This window comes from Carya illinoinensis, chromosome 2 (assembly GCF_018687715.1).
Source record: "Carya illinoinensis cultivar Pawnee chromosome 2, C.illinoinensisPawnee_v1, whole genome shotgun sequence".
Classification (NCBI taxonomy): Eukaryota; Viridiplantae; Streptophyta; class Magnoliopsida; order Fagales; family Juglandaceae; genus Carya; species Carya illinoinensis.
The window spans coordinates 32,867,522-32,881,144 of NC_056753.1; the positions used below are offsets into that span (position 1 = coordinate 32,867,522).

Here is a 13,623-nt window from a genome sequence, read left to right on the forward strand (position 1 = left end):
TATTTCGTACAAAGAGAGTTTTTTAACTCCAAAATTAGAACCTCTTTCAAGCAGAAGAATTCTGAAGAATTTAATAATTAACTTTCCTTAAGATTGTTACATATTTGAAAGTTATAATTGCATACATATGATTCATGGATCGGCTAAAGATCATTATTTATTTATGCAGATCTCTTGTTACTTGGGCTTTGCCTATTGTTATTAATTCTACTGTTTACTTATCAAAAAAATTATTTATTTATGCAGACACGACAGAGTATAATTTACCATTAAGAAAGAAAATCGAAGCAAAGAAAGAACACGAATTTCCAGCAAGCAAGCTCATATACCATTTGGCCTAGGATTTTGTCTGAAATAACAATAATATAATCCTCTTTTTCCATATTTTCAAAAATGAAAAGCTGAAGTCTAAAAAGAATATCTCCGGAAAAAAATAAAAAATAACCCAAGCAATAAATCCCTCAATTTCAACGAACTTTAATTATTTCCACCCTAGATATATAAACAATCCATTAAAGATTGAAAACCATACCTCGTCGTATTCTTTCTTGTCAGACTTGGGTTGCTTCAAAGGCTTTGCCTTTCCACCTACAGAATCAAAGAAAATAAAAACCCCTAATTCTCTTTTCACACACAACAAAAAAGAAGGTTCAATCAACAAATAAAATCTAGGCTTCCTCTTCTCGTAATTAACAGGAAAATCACAGAGACTTTGGCGGATCAATAATCAAAATTAACGAATCTAGGGTCTCGAAGAGAGGGAGCATACCTTGCTTCGACGACATGGCTGCGATCTGGGGCTACGGTCCGGGCCGGATTCGAAAGCAAAGCAGAATCCCCAAGAGAGAGCCCTAACAGTATGCAAGACGAAATGATCGCGAGTCAATCAGGGACTCGGGATTATATAATGGGGGCGATGGACTGCACGCGCCTTTTCCCAATATTGTAAATTTACTATTCCGTCCTCCACTCCAACTGTCGAACATTTATTTGGTTGCTTCCTTCTTCTTATATTTTATTAATAAATTTAATCCGACGTAGTGTTTCTCTGCCCTTCAATCAAAAGGTACAAGTAACCTAATTTACATCAAGTTCTAATTGTGTTGTACATAATTATCCTAAACGGACTGGAACATCTAGGGATTGTGAATTAGTAATAGAAACTTAAATTTTTAAGATTTGAGATATTAATTAAATAATTTTCAGCGATTTGAAGGGACCATATTGAAAAAATTTTGAAGGTTAAGAGTATAAAAAATTCAAACCACGAATACAATGATGACCAAAGGTTCAGCATTCCTTTAAGCTTTTCAAATGGCATCTTAGCTCTAACAAAATTTAACAATATTAAAGAGCGATTCTCAAATAATCATAATAGCCATTAAAAGTAAAGAATCATCTTCGTATTGGCAAATCATTCCTATAATCGAATATATCTAGCAATCTTCAACAATATAAAGAGTGACAAATAGTAAAAATCCATCGAACTTAAAATTAATGTGTGTACTCAATGGCGTAATGAGTAATAACCAATCTAATTTTTTACTACATACCTTTGGAAAACATTCCTAGATACATTTTGTTTATCGAGAGTAGAAATGAAGCACCTTGAACTCTTTTTGTACTTCACACTCATATATAATACTAAGCATGCTTGATCAGAAAAAATAAATAATTAATTTTCATGTCACTCACGAATCCCAATTTTTTTTTAAGCAGAATCCCATCTTAAATATATAGCACAGTCAAAGATTTAAATGATAAAAGTGATGCAATTGGAATAGAGCTTTTGAAGGGCAAGCATCTGGTATTTTCCTAATCTCACCAAGCTATAAAATTTATTGAATGATCATTGGCACTTTCATCTGGCTTCCACCTCTGAAATTGAAACATCATTCGAGGCAAGATTTTCCAACCTGCTTTCCGGCAAACTACAATTCATGAAAAAGGCAGGTTGTTTTGGTGCAGGGATTGGCACAGTTCCATTAGTAATCATGGAAGCAACATCAGACATGGAAGGCCTATCGTTTGGACTGTCTTGCACGCACAGCAGGCCTACGTGAATGCACCTCAGAACTTCGTTTGGGTCATAGGAATTGTCCAAGGCTGGATCTGCAATCTCTAAGCATTTTCCTTCTGTCCACATTTCCCATGCCTGAAAAAAAAAAATGAGGGACAAGAAATGACGAAGTTACATTTTGAACAGATTTGAAGTGTTCATCTCAGACAAAAGCTGGGGACAAAGATCTCATGTAGAATAGAAACTTACATATCCTACGAGGCTTGATGCTTTTCCATGATGAGAAAAACTGTTATTCTTCTTTCCGCTCAAAATTTCTAGCAATATTACTCCAAAGCTAAAGACATCAGACTTCACTGAAAACTTTCCCCTCAATGCATACTCGGGAGACATATAGCCACTGAATATGAGTTCAATAAAAACTTCCAGTATTTAGGGACTAGATCTATGCAAGCATGAATACAAATGCATACTTGTTTACATATGCTCAGAGATAAATTGATGATTTACTTACTATGTTCCAACCACCCTCTTTGTATTTGCTTCAGATTCATCTTGCCCAAATATTCTTGCCATGCCAAAATCAGATATCTTTGGGTTCATCTCAGCATCAAGCAAGATGTTACTAGCTTTCAGATCTCTATGCACTATTCTCAGTCTTGAAAATTTATGAAGGTAAAGAAGTCCTTGAGCAATCCCTTGAATGATGTTGAACCGTTTTGTCCAATCTAATAAGTCCTTTTTCACAGGACCTGTCTATGAGAAATATGTAAATGTTAGGACTAGCATTGATTTTTATTTGTTTTTCTCCAAAAGAAAAAAAAAAGTTACAAATGAAATAAGTTTTTAAGTACTAAAAATTGTCAACCGAAGAGAAATAAATCCAGGCTTTTGTTGTGCATGTACTCATATATCAACATCTTCTCTTCTCTCTGAATGCAGCACCCAACCAGTTTGACAAGATTAGTGTGTTGCAGCTTGGCAATTAGCACAATTTCATTCTTGAATTCTACTTCTCCTTGTCCAGAATTTCTGGAGAGCCTCTTTATTGCAACTTCTTGACCATCAGGTAATATTCCCTGAAACAATAACTAATTAAATAAATAAAATATCATAGGTTCTCATATCATCTAATTTTGAAGGGTCTCTACATTAGTACCTTGTAAACGGGTCCGAACCCACCTTCTCCAAGCTTACATGTAGCCGCAAAATTGCTTGTTGCTGTTGATATGCTTTCAAAGCTGAAAAATTGTAACACACTGCCCTTCTTCCTGCTTACTGTGAATTTCTTTCTCTTCCTAGATCTGCTAGAATGTGTTGTTCTAGCTCCTAGCTCACATTGTAAGATTTCTTGCTCTGCTTCATTCTCCCCTTTTAATCAAATAGGGAACCCCAAATAGAAAGTTATTAGTAATAAACCAATGATTAACATTGTTCTGATATTATTCTTGTGATTTTTTTTAGATTACCTTTTTCTCTACGTTTTCTTTGAATGAAAATGTATAACGAGCACAGTGCCAGTAAAGCTACAGACCCAATCACAGATGGGACAAGCCATATCCGCCACTTTACTGCAGTAAAGAGTGATATTTAAACACTTATCAATAGGGAGTCTCGCCCACAAGTGTGTGTTAGAACATAAATTTAATTATTAATATCATCTGTTTTTATCTCTTTGGGGATAAGTGATGTTTTAATATGGCGACTGTCCTGTGTAGATATGTGTGTGTGTGTGTGTGTGTGTGTGTGTGTGTGTGTGTTCTGAGTAGCATGCCAAAACTGCGAACATAGAGAGCTGCTGTCTAGATGATTAGTGAATTTGTTAGGGAAAGTTTCCTCTTTTTTTTTTTCCTATGTTCTGCAATCAAGCATACGCAATTGACAAAGATGGGGTAAACTTACCTTTTTCTGGAGTAAGAACATAAATCTCCCTGCTATAAGAATAATTGCTTTCTTCAAAATTCCCTCCTCTGATCCAAATTGTACAGCTAGTTTGGTTGTAGTCGGAGTAAGCATAAGCAATGCAAGAACAGTTATTCAAGCAATTTAATCTACAATCAAAGAGACTCAAATTGTAATTTCCATCAAAATTGAATCCTTCACCAGACATAGCACCTTTTATTCTCTCAAATCGATCATTAGGCTTCCTGCACTCCGGCAACTGTTGCTTTATGCAGCCGGGGTTGGAATTATAGGAACAAGACCCAGCACCAAATGGTGCTAGCCCTGTTATCTCTACCATTTGACCTGTGGGATCTAATATTAACCCTGAGATACTATATTTTTCATACAATGAATATGTAAGATAGCTTTCATTTTGGTGTGCTATGCTGCTAAACTTGTAATTACCATAATTGTAAAATCTTACAAATTCGTAACGCCCATTTTGCCAATTCCCACTAGTCCAGTAGGCATTCCCTTTCCACCAAATAGTCAACTGACTAGTACCATCTATATTGTAAGAAGTGGTAAGGGTAAAGGAACCTTTGGCTGGGATGTTTTCACTTATCCACGAAGTCAGTGACCAAACATGCATAGTTTTGAAGCTCACTCCAAGTTTCATTCCAGGCAAAAGCGTATCAGTAGGATAATCAAAACTTTGCCAAAGAATCTGCTGTTTAGATCCATCTGAATTTAGCTCCCTTAATACAAAGTTGCCTGAATCCAGTAGCATGGCACTTGTATTTTTAGCTGCTTGAACAGAATCGGACACAATAAGACTTCCTCCACTATGTGAGATTATCAATCTACAAGATTCATCGATCATAAGAATACCAGAGTTGTCTGCAATTGGGTTGTTCCGGTTAGCAACCCACACCACCTTCTTATTGGCAACCAACTCTGCTGCATCATTCACTAGGTTGTATGAAATTCCCACATACCGGTTTCTTGAAGTTCCTGGACTAAAAAATTCCAATCTGAATCTATCTTCTGCTGAGACCAGATGCTCCCCATCTCTAAGCTTTTGGCCTTGCGCCAATACATCTTTTTCGGACTGAGAGTGTCTGATAAGGAAAAAGGAAAACAGGATGAGCGTGATAAGGGCTCTTCCTTTGGTAGCCATGAGTGGAAAATCTTGAGACAAGAACTGAGACCCTGAGTTATAGAAAATTATTATGTGCCAATACAAGCAAACAACCCGCTGGCTTTATTGACTCGGCGATGCTATGAAGATACATGGCATACATACATACACACATATATTTATTTAGTGATGCGAACCCAAAAAGGCCAGGACGAGGAAACCACATGTATGAATGGAGATACGTCACCTTTGACGCCACACGCTTGCTTTAATGGAGTCAACGATTGGACTTGCATTATTGCTGGTGATGTATAACCTTTAAATAGATTAACAAGCAGAGGGGCTAAGCTTTATGTAAGAGTGGGAAGCTGAATACTTCACAATTTTTTGAGTTGCTTCACAAGTTTATCCAGTTGATCAAATAATCCAGTAAGTTTCAAGTGTCTACTCTTGGTGATGAAGTGTACTACATAGAATAAACTATAGAAATACTCAACAAACTCCACAACCTAAATGCTTGCTCAAGAGGAACAAAAAAAGAAAAAAAATAGAGAGATTCTATACTGATCTAGGATTGTGTAGGAACCGGCTGAGGAGAATTATATGTAGCCCTCCCTGTGCACCACTCACGGCCAGGCTTCAATCCTCGTAATAAAGTGTCCGTTACCACTTTTAATTTAAAAGCATGGAACGCATGGTCCTTACGGCATAGGAGGGAGTCTGCCCATGTGGGTGCCCCTCCATCTTGCACTTTAGAACACAAAATTATTTGAAATAAGCTTTAAACGTTCACAAAACCACATAACATATCCATCAGCTCAAAAAATTTTCTTGTATTCATCTGTATTTATGGCTGTATAGGTGGAGAATCAGTTGCTTTCCCACCCCCCCTCCTCATACGGCTCTTCAAAGTCCACCGTGCTCCCTGTCAAGATTGAAAATGCTGTTGACGTTTGCCTCACTCGTCTTGCGTCAAAGCACGTGGATTTTTAGCAGCCCAAAAGACGCCAACTTGGATGCCACCCGGGTCAAGTGGGTCCAATACTTAAATTAAATTAAATAATGTGGAATGTGGAATTAAGGTTCATACTCCAACTTCCACTCTTATTATTGTGTTATACTATCACTTATTCTAAAAAAAAAAAAAAAAAAAGGACAAATAAAAAAGAGGTAAATTTAAGTAAAGAATCAAATTACATTCATTCAATCTAAATTATTTTTATTTTTCATCTTTCTACATTTTCAGTTTTATCCCAAGAACGCAAGCTAGTTGCTGGCCACACAGGATGGAAAAAATGGATCATGTTCAGTAAAGTTGGAAGAGGAAACTTCTTATTTCTGTCTACATCCCAAATTGAGAAGAGTAGTGTTAGATATAATTATAGATTGTGTAAGTATCGCGTATTTTTTTAAAAAAATTAATTTTTTATATGAATTTTATATTTATTAATTTAAAAAAAAATAAATGTGCCGTATTTGCATATTCTATAATTATAAATATCATTTCTCAACTAGAACAAATATATTTAAATGTTCAACACAGTTATACCTAAGCAAGCACCTTCTTTTTCAAAAGCATTCACATTATATTGGGCAAAATATGTACTTAGTAAAAGAAATTAAACCCAAAAAAAAAAAAAAAAAAATGGTTCAAGAATCAAAACCAACAAATGTTGCGAGATGTCATTATGATGATCGTGTGAAGAGAGTGACTTTAGGCTTAGAGCTTAGAAAAAGCAACCATCCATTCAATCTGTCTCATTGTTCAGCCTTTTCTTTCCCGCAAGTCTATTGGCGGCTTTGTTTTCAAGACTTCCTATGGGCCAATAACCGTTGATCCTGGTAATTAAATATTAACTCCCCCAAAATTTAATAAGTAAAATCGTAAAATTTAAAACATTTGTCACCCACCCACTGAATCATCAATCCTTGGCCCCCAAGTCCCCTGTTTTTTAACTAAAAACCTAGTTGTTTTATTTTTATATTTTATGATATTTTTCTTGCAGAAACTCCTCATTTAAGGCATGTACACTCTCTATATTAGTTGAAATGTTATATCTGAACACCCGATTGCCAATCAAAAAAATATATTTTAAAATATTTTATTATTTTCTTGTCAAAGAAGTAATTTTCTTATTCAAAACGTAATTTTCTTGACAAAAAAGTACAAAGAAAGTTCTAATAAGTTGAAGCATTCCACAGAATTTCTCACAGTTTCCTCTGATTCTCTTGTAGATTCTCTTGCTGTCTTCTCCTTATTTTTTTATTTTTTCTCAAGTCTAGTTTTCTCCGAGGTTTTGTTCGGCGTCGATAGGCCCAATGTTGGTAGCGACGAGACCCAGCTGCTTTTAACACTCATAATCAGAGCGTTTCTCCTCCGGATTTCTCAGGGTCTCGTCTTTTTTTGTTTTTTTAGCAGTTTTTACAGTTTGTGTTTGACACTTTGAAGGTTAGGTCTGAATAACAGCTGTAGACTGCCACTTAACTAACTTTTGAATCTATTACATAGCGACCAGACCAACCCAAACCCAACTCCCCTTCCTCTTCCCTTTTCTATTTTCTTTGTTCTTTTCCCCGCCAAGGAAAAATCCCATGATTTCAAGTTTCAACCTATATTCTTTTTTCTTCCCGACCACTTTCTCTTTCTTGCTTGAGTCATAATCATAGTCATGGTATGCTCTCTTTCTCTCTAAATGCATGCAAACTTGTATTTGTGTTGGAAATGGAATCGATTCTCCTCAACAATACCTGAAAGAGTGTTAATCTTTGTGTGTTTATGCACATGTTCATCTTTAGTAAAACATAAATTTTGCTTTTGAACTCTGTTCATGTTTGTCTTTATTGAACATTTTGCGCTTTATTATGCCATTCACCTTCTGGTTTCCTAACATGCGGCAAATCAAGTAGTGTTTATGTGTTGTTCTCCAAATGGGTAGTTCGTTAAAGGCTTTAATTTCTGTGCTTTTTTTTTTTTTTTTTCTTACTGTTGCAGACATTTTTGCCTTTTTTGGTTCGGTCTCTGGTGAGGCTGCTCACAGCTCTAGTGGCTCAACCAGCAGCCTCCGTCACTACCTTACTTTACTACAGCGATCTTCTCCCAAGAAATCTCAACTTGGAACGCCTGGTGCGGACTGAATTCCTCGATCGAGAAAACTATTTGTTCCATTTCCTCATCAACATCTTGAGGTGTTTCTGGTAGCTACCCCTTCCCCACAGAAATTCTTCATCCCCTAGCTGGGGATTTCATGTATTATTTTTTCCTGCAGTTGAGATTTGAGAACTTGGGAAAGGAAGGTAGATGCTAGGAACTAATATATTTAATCCCAATTTTGTTTCAGATTGGTACTAAACTTTTATGCAATCATAACCATTGATGGAGTAGTGAGTTGATGATATTCGCGCTGAGAACAGGGCAGATCAAGCTCAAATTGTGTGGGTTGAGAATCTCAAGATAGTTTTCTTTTTAGCATTGTACATTTGATTAACGAATCTGTAAACTATTTACGAAGGAACCATCACTGAATTTACTTCGAAGTATTGCTTGATTTAAAAGGGGAAAAAGCATGAAATAGGATATGCACATTGGCCAAAGTTGCAAAGCACCGTACTTTAACCGCATTTGGCGTTGAATTCCATGATTGCAATGTCTCAGTCGTCATGTCATCTCAACGTGAGATAGGGCTCAACACATTGGTCCGTGTTTTGCCTCTGCTCCAAGACGAAGATAAACCCAAGTGGGATTTAAATGTGAAGAAGGAATCGTCCATAAAAATCCATGTTGCCACCGGCATTTTCTCCTCGGCATCTTATTCATTAAGTTCTGGGCTATGTAGGCACTAGGATTTGGATCCAATGTTACAACGGCTTCATCAAAATCATCTTTAAAATTTGATTAAAAAATACATATTTTTCATAAATTCAAAACCTCCATATCCATAAAAATATATTAGATTAGTTATTAAATTCATCAAAATAATAATATAATATTATTTTTTAATAATAGTAATTTTCATTTTTTTTATTGAGAGAGGGAAAGGATAACTTCACACTCATGCTCGTGTCTGGGCTCGTAACAATGTTTGCATTTTCTAACCGTTGGGGGAATAAATGGGAATAAAAAAAAAAAAATCTACACAACATCTTACTATTCACACAACTTTCACACATTATATTTTTTTTAATTTTTTTCTTTTATTAAATATTTAATATATGGATAATAAATAGAAAATTTTAATTAATTTAAAAAGAATACATTCAATAAAAATCTTTAAAAAAATATGAAAAATTTTAAAATTTTAAAAAAATATGGTGTGTGGAGGTTGGAGAGGTTGAGTAGCATTCCTCGAATAAAAAATACATTTGGTTGGTGAATAGCAACCCTTTAAATTTGAATGAGCCTATAGATTTACTATAGCTAAAAACTTTCCACTTATCCTTTTGACTAATCTAATGCAGCTGCATTTCGATGAAATTTATCATATTTTACATTTGGTTAGATTTTGGATGAAGTCAATGTCAATGCTCTTAGGGATATGCTGCGTCATTTGAAGAACTGAATCATATGTCATCAGTATTATGCATCATTGACATTGATCCTCTACATTTATAGAATCAATGAAAAATAAACGTATTGTTTGAAAGGAAAAATGGTACCTTTGCAGTTTGTTTTTAATTCTTCGTAGGCCACGTTACGAATTTAAGGTGAATAACATACTCACCAAAAATGGGCTTTTGTCTTCTACACTTCTTATCCCTTTTTCGGGATATCCAGCTATTCAAGTTACTTCAACATAATTACAATACGACCTCCTCCAAAATGGGTTCATATGAATGGACTTCAATGGGCCTACTACCATTGACAATTCAAGAAGAAATTAAACCTCCAATAGGCCTAAGCCCTCACATGATCAAGTCATGGCCATCCTACATTACTGTCCGGGAAACTCGACAGGCTGCATTACAACGCAAACCGATGTCACATGTGAGATTCTACTTCAAGATCAATATCTTTCTTTGATTTAAACCGAAATTAACATTTTATAATCAATTAAATAAATACAATATATTTAATGTGGTGTAATGTTGGCCGTTGTTTGTATGCCTTTTTTTTTTCAAGTCAATGGTAGTTGGCTTGAAACTTCCCGTACAAGTACCCATACCAACACTTTCAACGATTTTCGTCGAGCTCGTGTTAAAGACTTGAGTGCTTATGAGGATGAAAGAGATATTAAGGAGCGGTTGGAATAGTAAAATGAGATAGATAGTTTTATATGAAAGTTAAAAGTTGAATTAAATATTATTAAAATATTATTTTTAATATTATTATTATTTTAAAATTTAAAAATTTTAAATTATTTATTATATTTTACGTACAAATTTAAAAAAATTATAATGATATGAAATAAAACTCTTTCATTATCCAAACCAAACCTTAACCTCCACCTCATCATAGAAAAAAAATAAAAAAAAAATGTGTTTGCAGTTGGATTTGGTTTTGCGGTTGGCCCATTGGTTTCTCAAAAGAGCATCTTCTTTCTTTTTGATATTTTTTTAATGAAAAAATCTAGTTACAAGCATAATTATATATTAATCTGTATATTAATTTAATGTGATTGATCAAAAAATAGATTTTATTGAAAATAGTGTTAATTTAAATTTTAAATATAAATGAATCAATATTGGTATGCAGCTTAGTACGTGACTTTGTTTGTAGGTAATAAAACTCTTTTTCTATTCTCTTCTCTTTTCTTCTTTTTATTTTTTTAATAAAATATGTGTTGATGTCAAGTTCGTGCACATCTTCGTGTGCAAAGTGGCATCTATATAGAAGAAGTGATATTGTAAACACTGTCATCTGGCACCCACAAAATGAATCATAATGGATCAAATTTTAAGAATTTTGCTGCATATAAATAAAATTACGTATTAATTTATATACCATTATTGATTCATTCATATTCAAAATTTAAATTAGTATTGTTTTCAATAAAATCTATTTTTTGACTAATCACATTAAATTAGTATACGTATTAGTACACAGTTATGCTTACAATTAGATTTTTCTAAATTTCAATGTTTTGCTTGGCGAGCTTTATTTGGCCTCTTTTTTTTTTTTTTTGTTTGGATGGATAGAGAGGATTCAATTCTTGGTTCTTTTAGTGAAAAATTAAGATATTGACAGTTGATCTAAATGATCTTACCTATTTAAGTCTTTGACTCTCATCAGATGCTGCTGAATGAAAAACTACACGTATGTTTCTAGTCTTGGCTGTTGTTTGTTTGTGTTTGTTTTAAGTTATAAAAAATGGTACTATAGATTCCACAACTTTTATATAACCATCTAATAAAATGCTTTCTTCCAAACTCTGTTTGACTTTAATGTGTTTAAATTCAGCTAAATAAATTTTTTTAATTTTAAAAACTATATAAAAAAATAATGAGTACACCGTTTTTGACCTTTTAGATGATGGGATTGGAGATCAGACCATAGAAAATTCCAAATCGGTGGGTTTCAGAGTCTAGATTGTTTGTGAATATTTGTTTTGGAAAACTGGTAAAAGGTATAGACAGAACATCATGAGTATTGCTAGGAGGAAAATGTGGAAAATAAGGGCTTTGCTATATCCAGTCGTCAGATGCAGTCGGCGTGCAGTCAGCTGTACAGAATAAATAAAAAAAAATTATAAAAAAATTTTTTTATATTCAGGGGGACCTACATGAATTATAAAAAATTATAAAAATAATTTTTTTTTATATAGATCTCGTATTAATTTTTTTTTGGTAGCCGACTGCACGCCGACTGCATCTGCCTACTGCAAAAAGTATTTCTCGAAAAATAATGCATAAAGATGACAGGTGCATCTAGATGGATTTGAGGAGTTTATGACAGATGAGGCAGGCTATTAAGTAAAGATATATAATATTTATAATTATAGAATGCGCATACATTTCTAATCTTAAAAAAAAAAAATGTATAAATATGAGATTAATATAAAAAAATTAATTTTTAATAAACAATTACATATTCTACAACTGTACGTAACATTACTTTTAAATAAATTTGATTCCAAAAATTGAAAAACTCAATTCAATTTTGCTCTTAGAGTTGTAGCCAAGCCAACGCATAGATATGCTTGTCTGTCCAAAAGTATCATAATTATTTTAAAATTCTAGTGCGAAATAAAACATTAATTTTGTGAAATGTCGATAAAAATATTGTAAAAATATTATAATTTTATAGAAATGTTATTCATTTAAATTAAAACCGTTGTGACTTGTGCGTGTATATATGCAAGCTACTTTAATTAGATTTGTAATGAACGTGCAGATTCATGACTAACATCACAACTTTGAGGGATCAAGATTCAATATTGTTCGTTAGTTTTTTCCATTTATTGATAATCTCTTCTCGTGCAGGAATTATGTTCACATGAATACATGATATCCATGCATGGGACGGCACCGGGACTCCGGGAGGCCAGGTCCCCTAAACAGCTTCGTGCAATATATATATATATATTTAAATTTATTATTATTTTTTTAAATATTCAAGATGCCACAAAATGTTTGTTCTACGGTGGAGTCTAGTACTTTAAAAATAGAATAAAAAATTCATAAAAATTGGGCTAATTGTGGTGACCCGTGGCAGGTAATATCTTTTTCTTTTAAAAATAATTAATTATTTATTTATTTATTGGCATTGGGTAGCTAAAAATAGTGTCTCAACTAATCATGGGATGGGTTGTACTTGCACACAGGCTCTCAACAATAAGTTTTTTGTAAGTGTATTTTGGATAATTCAATGTAAAAATCACTCACTTCAATTATGTACAATCGTAGAGTGTGCAAATATCACCCAATCATTTTAAGAAAAAGTAAGATCTACTATTAAAAAATTAATTTTTTTTAAATAGATCGACTCATATTTATTCACTTTTTTTAAAGGGACTGTACGAAATTTTCGCATTTTATGACTGTAAATACCATTTTTCTAAATAAATACTAATACTTTTTTCCAATTACACAAGTTCTATGAACACACACTGAATTTTCTCAAGAATCAAACAACTGAAAATAGATATACGTGTTAGATTAGGTGCATGTTTGGAATTGCGATAAAAAAAAAAAAATTATTGCTTAAGTAATAAATTATACTATTAAAAAGTTATTTACTATTTGATAACCATATATTTAAATCACTTTCAAACATTTTATATTTGTTTGTAACAAATAAAAAAAAAGGTTTTTTGAGAAAGAAATAACGGTTATTTGATTTTTTAAAAACTATGGTCATATCTTTGAAAGATTTAAAATTGTAATTATCTGAAAGTTATATGGATATTTTTGACCATTGACAATCTTTTTAAAATTCAAATTACGTAACGCATAATTCGAAAAAATGAAATACGGAAAAAAATATTAAAATGTTAATTTTCCTCAAATATATTTTTTAGTTTATTTGCGATAGAAAGTATTTTAATATGAAACACTCACAACAATCTAATTTTCCTATTAAATAGCTTTTAAAGTTGCTTAAACACTTTTTAAGACTCGTAATGTAATCTCAAAAAAACCCAAA

General features: G+C 33.1%; 1 protein-coding gene and 1 long non-coding RNA gene across 4 annotated transcripts; one reads left to right on the forward strand and one right to left on the reverse strand.

Annotated features, from left to right (window-relative positions):
• Positions 1-1,013: 1,013 nt before the first annotated feature.
• On the reverse strand, positions 1,014-5,203 carry LOC122301054 (G-type lectin S-receptor-like serine/threonine-protein kinase CES101). 3 transcript variants are annotated; one of them, XM_043112126.1, is made up of 8 exons: positions 3,923-5,202; positions 3,490-3,591; positions 3,180-3,391; positions 2,889-3,099; positions 2,535-2,772; positions 2,270-2,420; positions 1,826-2,155; positions 1,014-1,048 (listed from the first exon to the last, which is right to left on the reverse strand). In XM_043112126.1, exons 1-7 carry the CDS (start codon positions 5,082-5,084, stop codon positions 1,862-1,864), a joined length of 2,370 nt encoding a protein of 789 aa, XP_042968060.1. In that variant the 5' UTR covers positions 5,085-5,202; the 3' UTR covers positions 1,014-1,048; positions 1,826-1,861. The 3 variants fall into 3 exon arrangements, with proteins under 3 accessions (XP_042968060.1, XP_042968059.1, XP_042968061.1); XM_043112125.1 differs by lacking the exon at positions 1,014-1,048 and having other exon boundaries at positions 1,470-2,155; XM_043112127.1 differs by lacking the exons at positions 1,014-1,048; positions 3,490-3,591 and having other exon boundaries at positions 1,470-2,155; positions 3,923-5,203.
• A 2,147-nt stretch (positions 5,204-7,350) lies between these two features.
• Positions 7,351-8,579, forward strand: LOC122301055. Its single transcript, XR_006240125.1, has 3 exons — positions 7,351-7,717; positions 8,038-8,240; positions 8,384-8,579. It is a non-coding gene; the product is annotated as an uncharacterized LOC122301055 (long non-coding RNA).
• The last annotated feature ends 5,044 nt before the right edge of the window (positions 8,580-13,623 follow it).

Excerpts from the sequence above, each read along its gene's own strand:
- LOC122301054 (XM_043112126.1), bottom strand. The coding sequence starts at position 5,084 with ATGGCTACCAAAGGAAGAGCCCTTATCACGCTCATCCTGTTTTCCTTT. Across the intron at positions 2,773-2,888 it reads CCTGGATTTATTTCTCTTCG|GTCCTGTGAAAAAGGACTTA; the intron begins GTTGACAATTTT and ends TCTCATAGACAG. Across the intron at positions 2,421-2,534 it reads AAGAGGGTGGTTGGAACATA|TGGCTATATGTCTCCCGAGT; the intron begins GTAAGTAAATCA and ends ACTCATATTCAG.